The sequence below is a fragment of the Lolium perenne genome, chromosome 2 (assembly GCF_019359855.2).
Source record: "Lolium perenne isolate Kyuss_39 chromosome 2, Kyuss_2.0, whole genome shotgun sequence".
Taxonomy (NCBI): Eukaryota; Viridiplantae; Streptophyta; class Magnoliopsida; order Poales; family Poaceae; genus Lolium; species Lolium perenne.
Genome location: NC_067245.2, coordinates 41842822 through 41856539, shown reverse-complemented (window position 1 = coordinate 41856539; position 13718 = coordinate 41842822). Strand labels below are relative to the sequence as shown.

Sequence of the window (13718 nt, the reverse complement as noted above, 5' to 3'; positions counted from 1 at the left end):
TGGTGGCCTTATTCGGTGTTGGAGGCGGCGGACGACTCGTCGATGGGTCTGTGGTCGGTGGCGGTCTCATCTTCTACCGATGAGGTTGACCGGCGGGCGGCGGCATGGGGGCCTACCGATCTTCCTAATAAAGGTGGCTGGCCTAAGGTTCCTCTTGTGCAAAGATGGGGACCTTCCTGAGGCCGGTCCTTCTTGATCTGGCCGGAGTGGTGAGTTTCGGAAGGCTCCGCCGGCAAATGTAACGGTGCAACCTATGCGTAGAGTTTTGGTGGATCATGTGGCATTTGGTCGTGCGCACCCGTGCATGCTTTTATTCCGACTGTTTGGTTCTGTAGGGAGCGGCTCGAAGCTCCGTTCTTTGTTGCCATCAGGTAACATTTTGTTCCTTGGAAGTCTGAGACGGAGAATATCATGAAGGCTAGATTGGAGGACTAGCAATGGAGGTTCGAGTCTTTGCGTTGTTGAGGGACTTGTTTGGTGTTCTGAGTTTCGTAGCAGCAGTATGCAAGTGGGATGCAAGTGGGAGCGACAACACAAGTGAATTTCAGAGTCTTACCTTTCCGGGGGGGGGGGGGGGGGAAAAAAAGGTCTGACCTTAATTGATTTTGTCTTGCAATGACCTTGTTAAAGGCATTGTTTTAAGAGTACAGACTATCTTTAGAGTGAAAACCTAAAATCTTTGATCAGGCGATAACAATGCTTGTGCTATGTTCCCTTATTGGAAGCGTACTTTTTGAGAGCCTAGAGTTCATGTGTTTTCTTTGGTAGTGGATGTATTGTTGCTGTTAGAACTAAAATACCGTAGCGGTTTTTTTCTCTTAGTTTTTTCTTTTTTTACACGTGTGCATTCGTGCTACCTCTAGGGTATTACGTTGTTGTAGATGCTTAGTGTACTTGGTGCCTCTGGATATTAATACGTTCCTTCGTCGGAAAAACAAGTTGTAGTAACCGCGGCAGCCTGCACACGGTAATGCTCCTAAAATAGCACAACTTGTGAGAGGAAGCCGCCATGGCCAGCGACAAAGTGTAGGGGCTGGCCACATGAACCTCTATGTCCTTTATGTCTACAAGCGCCCGAGACGGCCAACCACCTCTGCAAAGATTGCCCCTTCACTATGGCCATTTGGAACCGGATGAAGACCTGGGACAACGATGATAGCCCTGACAATCGCCACGTCCACCAAACTATCTCCGAGTGGTGGGATGCCTTGTTCTCCGGAAAGGCTACAAAGGAACAGAAACGCATCAGCGGCCGGTTCCTATATGTCCTATGGAATGCTTGGAAGAAACGAAACAGATGCATCTTCACTAGGCGCCGACTTACCTATCTTGAGGTTGCGGATATCGCGAAGGAAGACGTCCTCCGGAGGGATCGTGCCATCAACGGCTTCGGGCCGGCCATCCCGGCCGAACCTGACTGACTTTCTTCCTTTTCTTCTTTTTCTTTGCGTGGTTTTCTGGGGCATATTTCCACCTTAATCTAAATATGCCCTCTCCTGTACAGTGGTCGATTTTTCTCCCTTATTTAATGAAAAGGCAGTGCGGCAGTGCTCCTGTCGGTTGCTAAAAAAAAGTGTTCGAAGGATGAAGTTTGTTACGGCGGTGTGGGTGGGTACAAAAGGCATCGAGGCAGGTGCATCCCTGTCTCTTCCCCAACCTATGGCAAACCGTTGTTTAATTTGAATCGAGGCTATCAATCTCAATCAGTCGTCGTCCACGGTCCACACGGTGTGCTCCTGCTAGTGCCCTACCACAGTTCACCTACTGAAACAATAGAATATGACGAGTTGACGACGATCCTTCCCTCTGGTCAAGCGGGCGCGACCATAAATCCGTCCATCGGCGATGTTCCTTCGGCACCCATCACCAATCACACAGCACTCTTCCTTCGTAAGTGCCATCACCATTCTGCAGACTGCAGTAAAGAAACGAAGTTGGGCCTCGCTCTCGCCCCTAGCTTGCTACTCTACGATGGCGGGAAAAGGTAAGGAATCTGCATGGTCTCACCAACCGGCGTCGTCTTCGGCGTTCACGTCGAAGACGAGCAAGACCAAGCTTCAACAAACTGACACCGCTCACCCGACCTCAAGGTTTGCTCGTCATGCATGTCCTTCAGCTCTGTCTCCCTCTCCGTTTCCGCCTCGAAGTCTGTACTGAACAATGCCTTATTATCCATTATGCTGCAGTCTCTCAGGAGCTCATCTGACCTCATCAGGGGCGTCGCACTCAGCAACTCATGGGAACACATCAGGGCCACCGCTCTACTCGACAGATCAGAAAACGATGTGCTCATCAGGGGCGCCGCCAATCTCAGGAACCCACGGGAACTCAGCAGTGTCATCCTTGTACTCGAACGTGGAGAAGACGGCGAAGTCATTGGCCTCGATGCTCCCTGACCCGATCGCGATGGCGAGGAGTTACACCATTTCAGGGCCAAACTTCCAATCAGGCTATCAGGTAAAATCAATCTGCAACCCAGCTCTTTTCAGAAATATTTTTCGTGTGTGTGTGTCTATATATATATATACACACTCAAACTGCTGTGCGTTCTCTCTTTCTTATAGAATCCGCAAGGCAGCAACACGAGCAACACGGCCGTCACAGGGCTGAAACTCCAGCTTGAAAAGGAAAAGAAGTCCGCTGCAAACTTACGAGGAGAGCTTGGCAGGGAGAGAGATGAGGTGGTAAGATTAAAAGGACTGCTGCTTAAAAAGGAGGCGGGATGTAAAGCAGATCATATAACAGAGCTTAAAACGCTGAAAGATGCCAACCACAGGTCAGAACTGCAATGTTCCTGAATTCTTTCCCTTTCTCAAAATGCACCCCTTTTAAACTTTGGATCGATTTTTTTCACGCAAAAAGAAACTTCAGATCTACTTACCACGGGGAGTTGTATATTTCTTCTGGTTAATAAAGCTGACAGCTTAGTAAACAAAATTTCAGATTATCAGGCCAGCTTACGGAGGAGAGAGATGCTGTGCGGGCGTTCAAAACAGAGCTTAGAACACAGAAAGATGCAGCCCACAGGTTAGAATTGCATTGTTTTCTCAAAATGAAATACAGTACCATATTTATTTATCACAACTAGTGGTACTCATGTAGTACAACTATGATAAAGAAAATTGACTCATATCATAATGCTCTTATCCAGTTTTACAACCATAAAAGCTCATAGCTAGTTGTTAGATGGGGTAGAGCACATTCTAACTATGACAGTACATCTCAGATTAATCTATTCTATTATGACTGGTGAAAAGGTTGAAGACTCAGCTTACACTGGAGCAACTCCAACTTGAAAAAGAGAGAGCGGCCATCAAAAGCATGCGAGGGGAGCTTCAAACCAAGGGAGCTGAGGTGTTACGGTTAAAAGGACTACTACTTATAAAGGAGACGGAAGTCGGGTGGGCGTTGAAAGCAGAGCATAAGACAGAGCTTAAAAAGCTAAAAGATGCCGTCGACAGGTCGGCACTGAAATGTTCCTTCGTTCTTCCCCTTTCTCATAATGCACGCCTTTAAACTTTGGATTTTATTAATTTCCTAGCAAAAAACAAAACAAAAAATCAGATATATTTACGACCGGAAGTGTCGTTTTTCTTCTGATCAATAAAGCTGTCAGCTTATCGTAATGGTAAACAAAACTTCAGGTTATCAGGTCAGCTTAAAGAGGAGAGAGATGCGGTGCAGGCGTTAAGAACAGAGCTTAAAACAGAGAAAGATGCGGTCCACAGGTTAGTATCGCAATCTATTCTCAAAATGAATCATCGGATTTTTTTTCACCAGAAATGGTAGTCATGTAGTACATCTATGATAAAGAAAATTGACTAACATCGTAATGCTTTTACAACCATAAAAGCTCATAGCTAATTGTTAGATGGGGTAGAGCAAATTCTAACTATGACGGTACATCTCAGATTAATTTATTTTATTATGACTGGTGAAAAGGTTGAAAACTGAGCTTGCACTGGAGCATCAACGCACTCCGGTGTCGCTTCAAAAGAAGGACCAAGAACTTATCAGCATGAGGAAACAGCTAGGAGAAGCAGAGTCAAACCTTAAAAGTTCAGTTGAGGTATCAAATATAATTAGAACATGAATATCCAATATGTGTATCCTGCATGAACTCAAATATTTACCTATGTTGCAGTCTTGGAAAGAGCTACAAATATCATATGACGAACTCAACAGAAAGAAAGAAGAACTCATTAGGTCGAAAACTATGGCGGAAGTTTATGAATATTACCGCCGATGGAGCGAGGATCAATCTAGCAGGTCACTTGGCATGAAAAAGTATGATTCTTGGCAGCTTGAGATGGCAGTGAACAGGGCAAGCAAGGAGTCTACTGGGAAGACCAGATGTGGCGCCGTGTATAATTCGGAACTTGACCACAAGGAAGTAGCCATTGAAATTCTCAATAACAAAAGCTACCAAAGGCAGCAAGATTTCAATCAAAAGGTAAACACACTATACTCCAAACTGCATTTTAGTTTAGCTAGCATAAGTTCAGTTTAGGAGGGTGAATTATATGTATGCATATGCCCTTACATCTTGCACGAATAATAAGTTCATTCTAGAATATGACGGAACCATAATAATGCAACAAAAGGCTATATGCATCAATCGATGCAGAGGCCGATGTCCTTCCCCTTTCCGAGAAAATGTATTATCACTTATCAGCAAAGTACACTTACATTCTCATTTATGACAAAAACTCTGAAATTTCAGGTTGATACCCTCACAAATATCAGGCATCCAAACTTGGTCAGTTATATAGGAGAATATGAAAAGAAATACGCACTCATCTGTGAACATTTACCTGACGGCACACTTCAAGATCGGCTTGTTAACAAGAGGCAAACTTCATGGGAAGAAAGAATTAGAATATCTGCTAGCATATGCTCCACTCTTTTGTTCCTCCATAACATGAAGCCTAGTCCGGTCATTCACGGCGATCTTGAAGCACAAAACATCTCTTTCGATGCAGACAACGTATGCAAGCTCAGTGTTTTCGGAATGTCCTATTCAACGCAACACACCACCACCACCACCACCAACAACAACAACAACATAGTTCCCTCAATTCAGTCGGACATATCGGCTTTTGGTATTGTGTTGCTGCAGATAGTTACAGGGCAAGCAGAAAAGGATTTGGTGAGAAAGGAGGTACTTAAGATGGGAGATCTTAATCAGTTCCAGGAGAAGGATATAGGGTGGCAGAGGGAAGTGCTTAGAAATAAAAAGATTGTGGATGATAAGTTAGATAACTGGCCAACCGAAGATGCTGTGAAGATGCTGGTATTGGGCCTCAGATGCAGCCACCCGGAAGAGAATGAGCGTCCAGACCTCGCAACTGAAGTTTGGACTCAAATATCGTCCATGAAACGGGGTGCGTCCGAAAGCCAGGGGAGACCAGGAGGCCTATTCGGACGATAAAATCCAAGTGCCTTATACTTGTACATGGTGTTTTAGTTTCCTTTCCTAAGTGTGTCTTGGAACATATACTTGTATTTTTTTTCTTTTACAAATTATCTGAATATTCTCGGACAAAATAAAAACTATGATTAATAATTTTTTAATGATACATACTTAGTGTTCTTTGATATCTTCCTGTTTTTTTTTTTTTTTGACGATCTTCCAGTGTTTTGATCATACACTATATAGAAGTGCAATTTCTGCTTTGTGAGGTGTGATTACTATTGAGGAGAGTGTCGCCATTTCTATTGTATATAGAAAAGGCCTCCCGTGTCACACCCCAGGTCGACACCGGGGGCGCAACTCTAGCGCGGCCAGAGACTCCTCCCTCACCGGCACCCTTCGCCGCCGCTGCCGCCGACGGTCTTCGCAGCGGGTGCTGGGATGGTGTGTGTCTAGGGCATCCACACGAACTGCTAGGGTAGCGGCGGTGGTTTTCCCATGTGCAGCGACCATGGTGGCACCTTTGCGTCGGGGTGGTTGTGGAGATCTCTGGCGTTGATGAAAGATCGAGATGTCGCCTAGAGGGGGGGGGGGGGGTGAATAGGCAATTACAAACTCTTGCGGATTTGTCTTGTATGAATGCGGAATTAAACTATCGTTTAGTTTACAAGCACAAACCCTAAATATGCTAAGCTCAACTAAGTGTAACAATAGCAACTAGAGCTAAGCAATATAGGCACAAGATATATGTAGCACAAGTGATAGCAAGATATATGTACTTCAAGCACGATGGCTATCACAAGGAAAGAGAGCTCGGGTATAGAAATAACCGAGGCACGCGGAGACGAGGATGTATTCTCGTGTTCCCTTGCTTTGCAACAAGGTACGTCACGTTTGGAGGAGTGGAGGTCCCACGAAGGATTCCCCGCGCCACGAAGGCTCACCCTATTCTCCGAACCACACCCACGAAGGATAATGGCCCTTTCCTTATGGTTAGCTTTTCCTCCGCTCCGGAGATGGCAAGCTCCACAACCACTTCACAAGCTCCACGAAGGAGAAGCCCGGGCCTCTTCACAATCTTCTTGAAGAGATCACCGGAGCACCAATCACCAAGCCAACTAGGAGGTCACCCTCCAAGAGTAACAAGCTCACGGTCTCTCACTCGAACAAATCGTGGTGGAGAGCTCAACACTATGCAATGATGCAAAGCAAGAACACCGGAGGTGTTCAAGTCCTTCACACTCAAATCCCACCAAAGCAACGAATGCTAGGATGAGATTGGAGAGGAAGAACAAGGGGGAAAGTCAACCAAAGACTCCAAGATCTAGATCCCAAGAGGTTCCCTCACTTAGAGAAGAAACGGTTTGGTGGAAGTGTAGATCTAGATCTCCTCTCTCAAATCCTCAAATATGAGCAAGAATGGTTGGAGGAATCAAGGGGGAGAGCAAGTTCTTCAAATAGCAACAATGGAGGTGAGAGAATAGGAAGAACTACTTGGGCTCAAGGTGGAAGAAAGGTATTTATAGCCCAAGTGGAAAAATAACTGTTGGGGGAAAAAGACAGAAAACGGGCAGCAAATTGGGCAGGAAAACGCAGCCGGTCACCAGGCCGGCCGACCGAGCAGCAGCCGGACAGCCGGTCGGCAGCCCGGTCGGACCGGCCCAGCAACCGGGCTGAGCAGCAGCCGCGCGGGCGGCAGGAAGCTGGGCGACGCGGGGGTTGCAGTCATGGGTGGGCCGCGCGGCGGTGAGGCGGCCCAGCTTGGGAAGCCGGTCGGACCGGGGCAGCGGCGGCAGGCCGGTCACGGACCGGGCCTGCGACCGGACTTGGGCCAAAAGGCCCCGGGAGGCGGCCCGGATGGCACCAGCGCCGGACCCGGTCGCGGACCGGGTGGGCCGGTTGCTGGGCCGGTCGACCGGCCGGCTCCCACCCCTTTTTCCCTTTTTCTTTTTATTCTTTTCTCATATTTCCTATTTCTTTAATAACTAATGCTCCCGAACTCCGATTGACATGAAACCAATTTTGTTGGAAAGATAACGACGAATAGAACCCCAACAAAAACTGGAAATATGGAGACTCCTCACATAACATTTTTAGATGATTTTAGAGAGGGAGTCTCCCACCGTCAGGAAACGGTAAAGACGTCCAAACTCGAAAACGCAATAGAAGATGCATGCGGATTCCGTTTTCGATGAACTTGGGCTTGTTGTAAAGCTAGCAACAAGCTCAAGAACCTCACACAGAGAAACACCAAGAAGCAATAGGGATATGCAAAGTATGCAAGGAATTGAGCTCCCTAAGACGATGCGATCAAGTTACCCAACCGAAAGCCCCTCTTAATAGTGCGGCTATCTATCCTATAATCCGGTCTCCCATCAACCACCTCGAGACCGGTAAAAGGAAAACCTATCAAGGTCATACCTTTGCCTTGCGCATCCCATCACTTGATCATTGTCGCTTCGTGTATACTCACAAATGCTCCCCCATACACAATGATGGGAAAGCTTCATTGATGCACATCTTCACATGTCCACTATCACCAAATGGACGGCAAGCTTCAAGCATGTGATCCACTCAAGATGCTCATCTTGAACTTGCCCAACTCAACCTTGTATCTTCACATACTCACATAAGATAGAGCATGGCTAATATTGAGTCTCACATAAGAACTCCATCTTCATTTCTTCTTATTGATCATATCACAAATATATATCTTCATACCGATGATCTTGATGCCAATATACAAGATATACCTTTATCTTCATGGCATCCATACTTGAATCCAACACATGGAGAGCAAGTAGTACCTATGGAATATTCCTTCATATAAACTCAATGAAAACATTAGTCCATAGGGGTTGTCATTAATTACCAAAACCACACATAGGGGCAATGTACCCTTACAGTTGACGATCTAGCAGTGGTGACACGTGGATTTGGGGATCTTCGGAAACCCAAGGTCGTGTGATACGTCTCCGACGTATCGATAATTTCTTATGTTCCATGCCACATTATTGATGTTATCTACATGTTTTATGCACACTTTATGTCATATTCGTGCATTTTCTGGAACTAACCTATTAACAAGATGCCGAAGTGCCAGTTCCTGTTTTCTGTTGTTTTTGGTTTCAGAAATCCTAGTAACGAAATATTCTCGGAATCGGACGAAATCAACGCCCATGTTCCTATTTTGCCCGGAAGCATCCAGAACACCCGAGAGCCGCCAGAGAGGGGGCACTGGGCCCCCAGACCATAGGCCGGTGCGGCCAGGGGGGCCCGCGCCACCCTATGGTGTGGGCACCCCTTCGACCCTCCTGCGCCGCCTCTTCGCCTATTTAAAGCCTCCGTCGCGAAAACCCTGAGGCGTTCGACGAAACCCACAGAAACCTTCCAGAGCCGCCGCCATCGCGAAGCCAAGATCTGGGGGACAGGAGTCTCTGTTCCGGCACGCTGCCGGAACGGGGAAGTGCCCCCGGAAGGTTTCTCCATCATCACCACCGCCATCTTCATCACCGCTGCTGCTCCCATGAGGAGGGAGTAGTTCTCCATCGAGGCTCGGGGCTGTACCGGTAGCTATGTGGTTCATCTCTCTCCTATGTACTTCAATACAATAATCTCATGAGCTGCCTTACATGATTGAGATTCATATGATGATGCTTGTAATCTAGATGTCGTTATGCTAGTCAAGTGAATTTTACTTATGTGATCTCCGGAGACTCCTTGTCCCACGTGTGTAAAGGTGACAGTGTGTGCACCGTGTGGGTCTCTTAGGCTATATTTCACAGAATACTTATTCACTGTTATGAATGGCATAGTGAAGTGCTTATTTATATCTCTTTATGATTGCAATGTGTTTTGTATCACAATTTATCTATGTGCTACTCTAGCAATGTTATTAAAGTAGTTTTATTCCTCCTGCACGGTGTAATGGTGACAGTGTGTGCATCCGTGTTAGTACTTGGTTTATGCTATGATCATGATCTCTTGTAGATTGCGAAGTTAACTATTGCTATGACAGTATTGATGTGATCTATTCTTCCTACATATGCATGAAGGTGACAGTGTGCATGCTATGTTAGTACTTGGTTTAGTCGAATTGATCTTTCATGCACTCTAAGGTTACTTAAATATGAACATTGAATTGTGGAGCTTGTTAACTCCGGCATTGAGGGTTCGTGTAATCCTACGCAATGTGTTCATCATCCAACAAGAGTGTAGAGTATGCATTTATCTATTCTGTTATGTGATCAATGTTGAGAGTGTCCACTAGTGAAAGTCTAATCCCTAGGCCTTGTTCCTAAATACTGCTGCGTTACTACTGCTTGTTTACTGTTTCACTGCGTTACTACTGCTGCAATACTACCACCATCAACTACACGCCAGCAAGTTATTTTCTGGCACCGTTGCTACTGCTTATATATATTCATACCACCTGTATTTCACTATCTCTTCGCCGAACTAGTGCACCTATTAGGTGTGTTGGGGACACAAGAGACTTCTTGCTTTGTGGTTGCAGGGTTGCATGAGAGGGATATCTTTGACCTCTTCCTCCCTGAGTTCGATAAACCTTGGGTGATCCACTTAAGGGAAAACTTGCTGCTGTTCTACAAACCTCTGCTCTTGGAGGCCCAACACTGTCTACAGGAAAAGGAGGGGGAAGTAGACATCAAGCTTATTTTCTGGCGCCGTTGCCGGGGAGGAAAGGTAAAAGGTACTCACACTCCGGATCTCGGCTACTAAGCTATTTCCCGCCGTTGTAAGTACTCGAAGCTATTTCCTTTAGATCCTGCAATTGCATCTTTTTGTTTCTTGTTTACACTAGTTTGGCATAATGGACAAGAATGAGCTTCTTATTCTATTTCCTGATTTAAAACATGGATTGTTTGATGCGAAAATTAAAAAACCTATGGAATCTTATTTGCATGTTGGTAGTAATATTAGTATGAACGCTTTGAACACCATTGTTGATAATGATATAGAAAGTTCTAAGCTTGGGGAAGCTGGTTTTCATGATCTTTTTAGTCCCCCAAGCATTGAGGAGAAAATTTTCTTTGATGATACTTTGCCTCCCATATATGATGATTATAATGATAGTGGTCTTTTGGTGCCACCTACTATGGAGAGTAAATTTTGTTGTGATTATACTATGCCTCCAACACTTGATGAGAATAATAATGATAGCTACTTCGTTGAATTTGCTCCCACTACATCTAATAAAATTGATTATGCTTATGTCACTACAAGAAAAGTTCTGATAGACAACGTCTCAAAATCGTCCGCTAAGGGGTATTTTTCGTCGCCTATGGGCCTAACCCGACGATATGGGTTCTGTTGTGGAAACTGCGTCAGGCAAAGTCCTACGACGATTTTTTCGGTCCGTCGCGCTTGGGCGCCCTTCCGCCACGGAAAATCGGACCGTTGCCCAAGTGTTTCCGGGAGCCCGTTGATCGCCGACGTCATGCAAATCGACACGTGCGTACGCCGTTAATCGCGCTAACGGCGTTAACCGCCGAAACCCCGTGGTAGATGGTAGGCCCACACGAGGCCCGCCACGTCTTAAGCGGGCCGCCCATTAAGTTTACGGGCCGGGCCAGCTGACTTAGTTTGACCGGTCAACTATATAGCTGGGCTGGTCCATTAGTTACGTGGGCCGGGCCTAACCTCTAAAGTTGACTGGTCAAAACTTTAATGGGCCGGCCCACTAAGCATGTGGGCCGGGCCGAATGCACTCGTTTGACCGGTCAACAGGCAAAAGGGCCGGCCCACAAGACATGTGGGACCCACTTTCCTGGTATCGGGCCGGCCCATTTACAAAGTGGGGTCCACATTATGGCAACTGGACCGGCCCAAGAAGTTATTGGGCCGGCCCAATTAGCATGTGGGTCCTACTTTCCTGCTATCGGGCCGGCCCATTTAGTACGTGGGGTCCACATTTGATCAAATGGGCTGGCCCAACAAGCCAAGGCCGGCCAAAAGCACCGTGGGTCCCACTTTCTGTTAAAGGGCCAGCCCATTTAGTATGTGGGGTCCACCATATAGCAAGTGGGCCGCCCAACAAGATAGTGGGCCGGCCAAAAACACAGTGGGTCCCACTTTCCACTTAAAGGGCGGGCCCATTTAGTATGTGGGGTCCACCATATAGCAAGTGGGCCGGCCCAACAAGATAGTGGGCCGGGCCAAAACACTGGCGGGTCCCACTTTCCTGTTAAAGGGCCGGCCCATTTAATATGTCGGGTCCACCGTATAGCAAGTGGGCCGGCCCAACACGCTAGTGGGCCGGCCCAACACGCGCAGCGGGCCGGCCAAAAACACAGTGGGTCCCACTTTCCTATTAAAGGGCCGGCCCATTTAGTATGTGGGGTCCACCATATAGCAAGTGGGCCGCCCAACACGCTAGTGGGCCGGCCAAAAACACAGTGGGTCCCACTTTCGTCTTAAAGGGCCGCCCGTTTAGTATGTGGGGACCACCACAAAAGCAATCGGGCTGGCCCAACTAGTTAGTGGGCCAGCCCAAAGAAGGTGGGGTCCACCTTAAAGCAAGTGGGTCGGCCCAATAAAAGTGTGGGGTCCACAAGAAATCAAGTGGGCCGGCCCAATAAGTAAGTGGGCCAGCCCGTTTAGTTGCCGTTTATATGCCGGCGTAATAGGCGCTTTAGGATTTTGCGGGCCGGCACATATGTGATTTCGCTTAATTGGGCCGTTTAAGGGATGGGAATTCGTGATTTAGATATCGAGAATATTTTCGCAAGATTGATTTCATCGATAGCCTCACTTACCACAAGCACCAAAGAAAAGATGTGCGAAAGAACTATAAAAACTAACTAAATATTACATCACCAAGGCATTGAAAAATATTACAGAACCCGTAGAAATTGAATGGTAATTAAACCTAGCAATACAATGAAGGGATCCGGCAATCTTTTAAGTTGTCCATGCGGCACCTATATCCGAAACAAAGACATTACAAGTTAAGACAGCAACAATGGAAAGGCAAAGACACTACAATATTGTTTGCCGAAGAATTTGGAACTCATCATTTCGTCGTTATAACAAGATCATTGTAATGCGCACAATAAGCAAACAAAGAGTGCATGCCGCATACCAACACCAATATAACAGAGCATGTTAGAATGAAACAAATAGACTTACTACATCGTCGAGTCCCATGCAAACCAACATGTTCAGGGAGTACAAAATTAGCATGAACAACATAGTAGCAAAGCTATAAATTTTGTAACAACGATCGAGCAAGATGAAGTTATGATGGCTACATCTACAGAGCAGGGAATGTAAACCAAAAATAGAAGTTACGATGGCAAAAGCTAAAGAGGAGGGAATGTGAACCAACATGTGCCAAGTGCAATTACTTCATTTTGGCCGTGAACTAAATAATACTCCTGAACTTATAGTGAAGGGGATGCAAATCAAGATGTTTCGGGATATAAACTTGTAATGAGCAACACATAGAGGATAGTTAATGCTGGAGCTTAGGATGGACCAGATACTTAATATTGTGGGATCACCGTGAACTTGTATAAGAGGGAATGCAAACCAATATGTTCAGCTTTCCATATGTGAGCGTCATGCCAAGTCGAGAGAAACAAGTCAATAATGCAATTTTTGAAGAACAAGATGGCACGCAAAATTATTATCAAGTAGTATGACAAGTTTATTTGTACTACGGGCTAGATAGCGAGTGATAGCATGCCAAACTAAGTCCTTACTTTGTTAGCTTACAATGAACTAGATACAAAAAATGGCATCACCCGTAGTACAGGGAATGCAAGCCAACATGTTCATGGAGTAAAAAATTGGCACAAACAACATAGTAGCAGGCCATAATTTTTGTAACAACGACTGAGCAAGATAAAGTTATGATGGCTAGATCTACGAGCAGGGAATGTAAACCAAATATAGAAGTTACGATGCCAAAAGCTATAGAGCAGGGAATGCGAACCAACATGTGCAATTACTTAAAATTGGCCATGAACTCAATAATAGCAGGATGTTACTCTAATTCCTATAATTTTTGTAACAACGATCGAGCAAGATAGAAGTTATGATGGCTACATCTACGAGCAGGAATGCAAACCAAAATGTTCAATCGCTTAAAGTTAGCAATGAAGTAGAAAATAGCAACGTGTTACGGTCATAGCTAGGAATGAACTAAAAGAGCTTCAGACAAACAAGAATCTGAACCCCGAACATGGCGCTAAAACAAGGCACTTACATTAGGAGAAGCACTCATGGGAGTCACAAGAGATCTTCCGGGGTTGATAGATCCGGTGATGAAGTACGCTACATG

The 13718-nt window shown here is 45.9% G+C and overlaps 1 protein-coding gene across 1 annotated transcript; it reads left to right on the top strand.

Moving 5' to 3' along the window:
* The first annotated feature begins 1886 nt into the window (after nucleotides 1–1886).
* LOC127331913 (uncharacterized) lies at nucleotides 1887–5534 on the top strand. Its single transcript, XM_051358145.2, has 9 exons — nucleotides 1887–2090; nucleotides 2187–2457; nucleotides 2565–2776; nucleotides 2944–3027; nucleotides 3258–3461; nucleotides 3645–3728; nucleotides 3943–4069; nucleotides 4145–4453; nucleotides 4724–5534. The coding sequence occupies exons 1-9, from the start codon at nucleotides 1972–1974 to the stop codon at nucleotides 5429–5431; spliced, it is 2118 nt and encodes a 705-aa protein (XP_051214105.1). The 5' UTR covers nucleotides 1887–1971; the 3' UTR covers nucleotides 5432–5534.
* Nucleotides 5535–13718: the final 8184 nt, after the last annotated feature.

Excerpts from the sequence above, each read along its gene's own strand:
- LOC127331913 (XM_051358145.2), top strand. The coding sequence starts at position 1,972 with ATGGCGGGAAAAGGTAAGGAATCTGCATGGTCTCACCAACCGGCGTCG. Across the intron at positions 2,458-2,564 it reads ACTTCCAATCAGGCTATCAG|AATCCGCAAGGCAGCAACAC; the intron begins GTAAAATCAATC and ends TCTTTCTTATAG. Across the intron at positions 3,028-3,257 it reads CAGAAAGATGCAGCCCACAG|GTTGAAGACTCAGCTTACAC; the intron begins GTTAGAATTGCA and ends ACTGGTGAAAAG.